General features: G+C 46.8%; 1 protein-coding gene and 1 non-coding gene across 2 annotated transcripts; both read right to left on the bottom strand.

Moving 5' to 3' along the window:
* Window positions 1-888: 888 nt before the first annotated feature.
* RPL30 (ribosomal protein L30) lies at window positions 889-4,788 on the bottom strand. Its single transcript, XM_041470880.1, has 5 exons — window positions 4,659-4,788; window positions 4,520-4,570; window positions 3,462-3,607; window positions 2,233-2,363; window positions 889-997 (listed from the first exon to the last, which is right to left on the bottom strand). The coding sequence occupies exons 2-5, from the start codon at window positions 4,538-4,540 to the stop codon at window positions 948-950; spliced, it is 348 nt and encodes a 115-aa protein (XP_041326814.1). The 5' UTR covers window positions 4,541-4,570; window positions 4,659-4,788; the 3' UTR covers window positions 889-947.
* Window positions 1,221-1,355, bottom strand: LOC121355480. The gene has a single exon (XR_005955424.1). It is a non-coding gene; the product is annotated as a small nucleolar RNA SNORA72 (small nucleolar RNA).
* Window positions 4,789-9,477: the final 4,689 nt, after the last annotated feature.

Below are 9,477 nucleotides of genomic sequence, written 5' to 3' on the forward strand. Positions count from 1 at the left end.
TGCTCAGAGTCTGCCTCCTGACTTTCTCCAAATGGAAACACCAAACTTCATTCACTTTACAACAGAAATAGCTGCAGCAAATCTTAAGTGATTAAGTGATCTCAGACAAGGTGGTGAGTGTGCATGGACATACAGCAGCAAGCTTTGAAAGATACCTTGTGCTTTGGCATACTTTCGAATTCTGCAAGGTTACAGGTACATTCTGATTTCACTGGGTGTTTGTTTTTACCATGTCAGAAAATCACGGGCACCTCAACTAACAGTCCCTAGTAATAAGGAACATCCTGCAGTCATGGTCTCAAACAAAACAGGCACAAATCTCTAAGATACTGACATTCTCAGCAATTGTGACTTGAGAACACCAGCTCATCTGTCTCCAATATCTTCACAAAACTAAAAAAAGGCTACAGATTTAAAAACAGCTTTGTGAAGTTAACTGGTATCTTACTGAAAGTGTATGTTACACATCGAGAAGCAATATCCTGTTTTTCCTTTCACAAGTATGTACTTTTGGAAGGAAAAGACAAAGGAACTAATGCACATTAGTACATGATTCACTTGGTAAAAACAGTGTGAAATATTTAACTAAAGTAAAATAGGATTCCCCAGCAACATCCCAAATTTGCTAGTCCCTTACATTATGCCTTGGTTTTGCATTAGCATCCCAAAAGCAAACACTATGGGAGCCCCAGCCCGTTGGGACTTGGCACCATACTTGCCATGATCAAGGCTTCCTTCACTTACCTCTTAAGATCCACAATACCTACAGAAAGAAAGGCAAATTTTGCCATGTGAAGGTTATTTCTAACAGAACAAGAAGGACAGCAGTGGTAATGAATCTTCATTTATATAGTTTGTTCCCCAAAACCAACAAAGGTATAATACAAATTTTTCTTTAAAAGAGATCTGTAACCAGTTTTATTGTAGAAATAACACCTTTACAGCATTTACTTCTCACTGGTTTGTTCTGGCATGCTTCTAATGATGTCAGAGTCACCTGTAAAACAAAAATGTATTGTTACAAGAGGACCCATGGGAAGATGATTTTAGGAATAAAAGTAAGAAAAAAAATCCCTACTCATAAAATCACCACAGTGATTCTAGAAAAAGAAAACAACCTAAAAGAACAGATAGTCTGGTTAGGAAAAAAGCAAATAAAATTGATGATAAGAATACTTGTGTTTTTCTAATCCAAGTACAGGACTTTCCAATAATTACAGACCTGTCACCAGCATTTACAAAGCCAGGACTAAAACAGCAATCTAGCCCTGGAGGACACAATGCATAGTTTTACTATAGCGAATGTCTAGCCTCCCCTGATCACAGAAATATCAGGACAGCGAGAATATTCGCATTGTCAGCTACAGAGCATTGGGACTGACCTGCAGCTCCCACCCCACCCAGAACCAAACCTGAAAGCAACAGTTTGAAAATTAAGTTTACAGCTACTATTTGACTAAAAGCAAGCTAAATAAAGTTTCTGGAAGCAGTAGGAAATTCAAATCATTGTGACTTGGGGAACAGCTGGTTAAAGTTATTCCAGAAATCATTACACCTATGTGTATGCATTCTGGTCAACAAACAGAACAAGGGATTGATTATTCTAAAACATTCTGGAAAGAAGATGGGAAGTCACCTACTTAGCATCCTATAGAAGGAATCTGAGCAACTCTCTGGGACAAAGATTGTTACCAAACCATAGTCATTACATATAAACATACAGTTTTAAAATGAAGTGTTTAACATAATTTTCATTCCCTCAATGAATATCCACCTGCCTATTGGTTATTTTACTATATACTATTCTGGGAAACAGGACAAGTCACAACCCTCTGTCTCAGATTATGAACAGTCAAACAGGGCTGTTGTAAGTAGTATGTAGTCATGCTCATGTCCTAGCTGATGGGTTCAGAAATAGATCCCATACAGCTGCTTCCCAGACACTGAAACCTCCCTACAGACTGACAAGCGGACAAAATGTTCACAGGGCTCAGCAGTAAAAGAGCTATGTGCAAGAGAAACAGTAGTCTTCTCAGTAGTTCTGAGAACTTCAGACTCACAAAAGAACAGGATCTTGATCAGAGAAAATTTTAATGGTTAAACCTGATGGAAAAATGCAGTGGAGTGTGTCACCACTCCTTCTCATTCCTTGCTCAGTGCTGCTACTCACAGGAGAAGGGAGGATCCACAGACACCTCCTCATTTGGCCCCTACACTGCAGGAGAGAATTACCTGGGTCAATGATGGCCAGTGTGCACACTCTGTAGTATTTTCCACATGCTGTGCCCAGCTCAATGTTGTTCCCGCTATAATGATGGACACCAGTCTTAGCAAGCATAGCGTAGTACTCAATCTCTGATTTTCTGAAATCCAAAAACTGGGTGTTAACAGGACCACAAACAATTCTGACCAACTGCAATACAGAGAGAGCAGCTTTAACTCCTACCACACTTGAACCTTAAGACCCTTAACTTTTCCTTCCCACCCAGAGAAACACAGCTGTTTCTTGTGAGGCAGCATCACTCCATGCTTGTGGCTCAGGAACCTTTACTGAGATGTCAGCTGACGGTTTGTAACAAAAAAACCCTTCAGGCTGCTCCTACTCAGGCTCATTTCTACATGGTAGAAGGATTCAGCACCTGCAGACCTCTGAAAGGCCTGTATGTGTCAAAGTGCATGAACTAAGAGCGTTAATGTCGATGGCCAGTGGTGGCCAGGTGCTGAACAGAGCGACACAGCTGTTGCAGCTGAGAAAGGAAACATGTATTTTAATTTAAAACAAAAAGTCCATCTATGCTGCCCTCTCTTCTGATTTCCACTTGGAGAGTCAAGCAGTCAATACTGTTTCCCAAGCATTTTCAGATCACCACCAATATTGGGGATTGCTGCCCACTACAACAGTCTTGCTATTTCTCAAGTATCTAATTTCTGGGTTTTGCACTGACATTGTCTTGAGCCTCTTAATATCCCTCAACAACAAAAAGAGCTCAGGTATTCAATGAGGAAAGTGTCAAGCTATTAGTACAAATTACATTCTCAAAAAAGGAGGTTCACTGGCCAGGACCCCAAATTTATAACTAACTTTGACAAAGTGCTTCATATATTTTAAATTTGCTATCAGTTTTTCTAGCTATAAAATTATTTTCCAATACACTACTTTGGAAAAACATAGGAATTCAGCCCCATTACACTCTTAGTGAACGCTATCAAGTGTGAAAAGCTTCCAGTACTTTCTCTAGTGCAAACTCCTTGAATTAGAAAGCCAGAAAAACACCAGGAAGCATTTCAACACTTCTAGACTTGAAATCATTACACAGCAAACTACCAAACAAATTTCAGAGCACTCTAGAACATGCCAGCAAAGCCCTCTGTATTAAGTCTCTGGAGCAATTAGCACGAAGCACACACTGCATTTGTACCAAGAACTCATCTCAGAACTGTCTTCTCCCACATCTGCTTACCTCAAAGCAGGACAGTTGTTGGCGAGGATGACCAACTTGGCTTTGCCCTGACGAATCATTTTCAGGGTTTGTTTGTACCCAAGCACATATTTACCACTTTTCATAACCAGCTGAAGCCTGGAGTTGATGGACTCCAGGGACTTTTTCTGAAAAAGATGTAGAAAAGTGTTATTGTGTTACTTCACACTTTTCAAAATAATGCAGAACACAATAGAGAAATTTCAAATATATGCATTTTTCATAATCTCCCTATAATCTGAAACATGGACTAGGAAAGGCCAGTCAGTTACCAGAGTATAAGAAAGCTTACAGACAGGGGCATTGCTGATAGTATGTTTTCACAAGTTCAAGAAGTTCTTTCTTACCCCCACATCTCTCAATAGGAAAATACATCTCAAAGCACTGTTGCTGTTATCTACATAAATCAGTGACATCTGCGTGTATCTGACAAGCTCTTGTCAAGCTCAGCTAGTCAAGGCCTTGCAAAGTCTTGCTTAGCCTGGCTAAGCCAGGTTTAGCGTCTGTCTCTCCCCAAGGCAAACACTGACAACGTTACATGGAGCAGCAGAAGAAAGTACTTCTGTGCGATACCGAACTGATACTACAGCAGGGGAGCTGTAATATCATGAGCGATGCTCATGACAACAGGTTAGGCGCATTTGACGGACGAAATCACCACCTTTGGCCAATAAACTCAGATCTGTCAGAGCCACTCTGAGAGAAAGGCCAGAACATGGCAGGAAAGGCGAAACTGAACTCCACCCGCACCAGGACCTCGGCACCACCTCTCCCCTCCCGCAGCCACCTCAGGAGCTCTGCAAGCCCCCGGGACATCGCGCGGGAGGGACCCGAGGACTCCGAGCGCGGCGGGAGGCGGCCCAGGGGCGCGGCCGGTGTCAGGAGGGCACGGTCCGAGCTCTGAGGGCCGCGGCGGGCTGTGCCCAGGCCCCCAGCACCCCCGGCCGCCGCCCAGGCCATGCCGGGGGCCCCCGCGCACCAGGGCGCTGCCCGGACGCTCCGCCACCACGTGCGCCCGGCGCGGCCCCGCTCCCACTCACCGTCTTCTTCGCGGCCACCATGTTGCTGCCTCGCGCGGGGTCCGGCGGTACCTGGAACACAGGGGGATGGAGGGGAGCGGTCAGAACCCGGCAGCAGCGCCCGCAGCGGCCCCCGCGCCCCCGGCCCGGCCCCGCTCACCACAGACGCGCCGCCAAGATGGCCGGGCCGCCAGAAAGGAGCGAGCGCCCGGCGAGCACCGCGCGAAACCCGCGGCAGCTCTCGCGAGAGCCGCGCACACCCCACCCCGCCCCACGACTGCCAGTGCTCCCGAACCACGGCGGCCGCCCCGGGCGGGGCGGGGCCTTGTCCGGAGGAGGCGGGGCAACACCGCATGGGGGCGGGCCACACCAGGTGGGGGCGGGTCATGAGGTGATGTGGGCGGGTCATGAGGTGATGTGGGCGGGCCCGGCCCGGCTGAGGGGCCGGCCCGGCTGAGGGTGTTCCCGTCGGGGCGCTGGCCGCCGCCCTTTCCCGTCCCGCCGCCGCTCTCGTTCTGTAGAGCGGCTTTAACTCTGTTTCACAGCACAGCCTCGCGGAAGGCTTCAGGAGCTGATGCGGGAAGAGCCGCAGCGGCCTGAGCCTCCCATCATGGAATCACGGAATGACCTGGATTGCTAGGGACCTTGGAGCTGCCCTAGTTCCAGCCCCGCTGCCATGCCATCTTCTGCTAAGCCAGGTTGCTCAGCGCCCCTTCCCACCTGGCTTTGAATACCTCAGAGGGTTGTGGGGCATCCATAGCACCTGTACCAGTGTCTTCACCACCCTCACAGTGAAGGGATTCTTCCCAATATCTAATGTAAACCTACTCTCTTTCTGTTTGAAGCCATTCCTCTTTCTCCTGTCACTAGCATTACATGCTCTTGTAAAAAACAGTCCCTCTCCATCTTTCCTCTGGGTTCCCTTCAGGTACTGGAAGGCCACAATCAGGTCATCCCAAAGCCTTCTCTTTTCCAGACTGAACAATCCCAATTCTCAGCCTTTCCTCGTAGCTCCCTCCCTCTAATTGTCTTGTTGGCTCCCTCTGGGCTCGGTCCAGCAGGTCGATGTCCTTCCTGTGCTGGGGACTCCAGAGCTGAGCACGGTACTCCAGGTGGGGTGTCACCAGAACAGTGTCCCTGGGGATTGTCACTTCTGGCACAGGGCTGGTGGGGAAAATGATGGGATGGAGAAGATAAATCCCTTGGGCACTGCAGGGCACCAGCACAAGGGACACATGGTGGCCTGTCCCTGTCCCTGCTGTCCGCGCTGTGCACGCTGCCTCGCTAAAGCAGCAGCGCCTGCCCTCTGCCCTGCACAACAGCCCTGGCAGGCCCCAGTTCTGCATGAATGGCCTGTCCCGATGGGATACAGCCCTGGGATGGCCCCAAGTCTGAGCCCACAGACAGGTTTCTTGCCTGAAACCAGCCACTGAGCTTGGGAATAGACTTGGGCCCGACACTGCCTACATTAGAGGTTCAGCTTTGGGCGCCCTCAGCGCAGCTCCCAGGTTTGCTGGGGCGATGGCTCTGCACTCCCACCAGCTGTGCAGTGTCCTTAGCCCGTCCCCAAGCAGCCCCTGGCTGTGCTGGAGTGACAGTGCAGGGAAACTTCCTCCTGCCCCGCATGCACTCTGGAAACCACCAGCTTGAAAACTGTCTCACTGAGCACACATGCACGGTGTGGTTTGGGACCAGGGCCACGACATGAGGCTGCCATTTTCAGGCCAGGACATTTGTTCTCAATCCCACAGTGCTGTCCACAGTGCTGGAAGAAGCAGGCCAGGCTGGCGCAGGAGGGAGCAGAGAGCATCAGCAGCCCAGCTGGTGCCTGCAGGGATGAGCAGTGTGGGTGCTCTCTGTGAGTTGCAGAGGTTGCCTGTGACATACCCCTAGAGGATGCTCAGGGATCCAGCCTGGGGACAGGACAACAGGTTTGCTGCTAGTGTGACTTTATGCCCTTAAGACCCTACACCAGAAAGGCATCCCAGCATGTACATTTCTTATGAAATTACAAAACTAGCATAGGAGCTTTGCTAGACTCACCCAGGTTAGCACAAGCATGGCAAAGTGCTGGACTTGTCAGCGTTAGGAAGTGTGATGCATTTATCAATATGGAATATGGACCAACAAACTAAAAAGCCAAGACAAAACATGTTGCATTCAGTTATTATAGTATGCTTTTATTATTAGATATTTCAAATAAGGGAAATAATTTATAGCAATATACTGTATGCCCTTCTCCTGTTATGGCTACCTCCATGGTAACTTTTTCTGATGTATGATCACAGACCTAACCAAAATATTTCCAACAGGAAAAGCTTCTCTGTGACAGGCAGCCTTTGGTCAAAATGCAAACCATCATCCCAATCATTTTTTTCTGGGTAACAGCCTTTGGTTTTGACAGATCAGTTTAAGCACCTAAATTAAGATATAAAGTAACACTGAGACAAAGGTATGTTGGAAAAAATGTTACCAATCTTAAATGGAGCTGAAATATCACAAGTGAAACTCTGACACTGGTCCATCTCTAAACGTAAAGTTCTCTGGGAATAATGTCTGTGTTAAGCACATAAATTATACATGTAGTATATAAATAATAATATAATTATTTTATATTTTGGTGTGTCTCTATAGTCCAATGTCTTTTATTTAAAAAAAACCCAAATTTCTATCCCTTTACAGAATATGATTAAATCAATTTTGAAGTATACTTCAAACTTTTATTTGGCAACTGAAAAGTAAACTCCAGTCTATGTCTCTTTCTTTTCCTGTTCCTCTTTTTGCCCTTGTCCCAGCCCTCAGGTGCATTGTTGTTATTCCCCATCAAACTGTGACTTTGCTTTTAAGTCTTTATACTTTTACTCGGTTGGTTATGATCTGGTGAAACATTCATCTTTCATCCTTGTTGAAATTCCTGGCAAGGGAGTAATGGCTCAGTGGGCCTCGTGAAGTCCTCGGTGCCATTCCTTTGGACTACTCCAGGTTTTATGTCACCTTGCAAGATGCGGGAGCCATGCACGGCTCCGGGAGAGGGAGCTGTTTCCAAGGATACCCTTGCAGCCTCCACTCACGTTAGGAGAGAGCAACTTTCCTTAGCCGTTTATAAAACCACCTCTTTCTAGTAATGTGCTTTTTAAAAAATCTCTGCATTTCCAAAGGAACTTTCTGATAGACATGTTTGGCATTGGACCCCAAATTCTGTTCCTAAATCTAGGTGGAATAAGGATTGCGTTGGGGGTGGTGGAAATACATGCAGAAATGAGCACTATTGTCTCTCAGCCCCCAAATCTCCCTTCTGTGAAGGCTTCTCCTGGGGATCTGTAGTCCATAAAATGTCCTTTATAAAGACAAAGGGCCAGTCCAAATCAAATGAAAATTACACTAGAAGAAAGAAAAGGCTTTGGCCCCACTAAAATTCCTTAAACAATATTTTACAGCCACTGTTTTGTTTAAAACACCATCTGGGAGTGCATGGGCCTTGACAAGAGCCGTTTGAGCATTAAGGAATGGGGGAAGGCACATCAGGGAGAGTTTGGCACCCTGGCACCCTCAGCACCCTCAGGGATCTTGAGCTCCCATCCACAACGGGGCCGTGATGCAGCAGAAATAGAGGAAAGGCAGGGAAGCAGCAGACAATGTCTCTGTCTCCAACAAACAAGTCTCAAGATGGAGCGACCCAGGGAGCAGCTGGCAGCCTCAGGAAAAGCAGTGTTACTTCTCCCAGCACCAACAGCAGGCACTGTGGTCTCATGCATCCCCCTGCCTGCCCCACCACGCTCAGCCAGGGAGTCAGCTCCTCCTCGGGCTGAGCCAGGTGTTGCTCTGGCTCTGGGGCTCTGCGGGCTGGGGCTCACTTTGGCACTGGAGATGAGCACACAGAGTACTTGGGGAAGGCAGGACCACTCCTCATCCTGGCCTAACTGTGCTTGCCTGGTGACAGGGCAGGAGCAGGGTTTCCATCACAGAGGGAGAACGTAATCCAGACAGCAGTGGTCTTGAAGTTCTTTTCCCCACTAAATGCTGACAAGGTTGTGTAAGAAAGCAGCAGTTAGAGGTATGAAGAGGTAGAAGAGTGAGAGCACTATGAGAAAACTCAGTGGTGGAACACTGACCTATCCCAAAAATTAGAAAGCAAGTTCATTTTGGGTGAATGAAAGCAACTCAGTGTATCTAAAAAAGATAAGTCAGGGTGATGCCTTGTTGTGATCAATTAAAAACAGAGGCCGGACAAAATTAAGGGTATGAAAAGTGGTTATATTTATTGAAGGGTCTTCAGGTACACTTCAGATAGACAAAGTCCACCCACAGGCTACACACAAAAAAAAAAAAAAAATAACGAGTCATGGGTTTTCATACTTTTATCAGTTTGGTCCATTTGCATATTGGGGGTTAATCTTCCAATTGCAGCTTCAGGTAATGAAGTAATTTACCCCTAGTTTGCTCCCCCCCAACTCACTTTTGTTTTACATTTCTCAGGGCCTGAGACAGAAGGATTTCCTTGATTCCCAGGCCTAGAGAGGAATTGTTTTGTCTGACCAAAATGGGAAGACAGTAGCTGACACTCTGTATGGAGTTTAGAGTTTTACACTAAAGAATTGCAGGATTACAAATATATGAAAAATATAAAAGCTAAAATCCTAAAGCATGAAGGGAATCTCCTGCAGCAGCACTGACACTAATGCCAGTGTATCAACAAACAAGCCATGGTGGCAGGTTTACACATACCTGGGGACAGACAAGCAAGTTCATGGAGCTGGCCAGGATCACCTTGGGGTCTCTTGCAGCAGTTTGGCTGCAAGGAATCAGCACTGGACATAGTGCATATGTGAGTTCAACCAAGCAGCATGCCTTTCTGCAGAGAAATCCCAACTTCTCTCTGCTATAGAACACCAAGCACTGCCCCCACAAATGCAGTGGTAATAATATCATCAGTTTTTCTCATTACTCATCAGAAAATCCAGTGAATAGTAAAATGAGGT

This window comes from Pyrgilauda ruficollis, unplaced genomic scaffold, assembly GCF_017590135.1.
Source record: "Pyrgilauda ruficollis isolate IOZ18807 unplaced genomic scaffold, ASM1759013v1 scaffold25, whole genome shotgun sequence".
Lineage (NCBI taxonomy): Eukaryota > Metazoa > Chordata > Aves > Passeriformes > Passeridae > Pyrgilauda > Pyrgilauda ruficollis.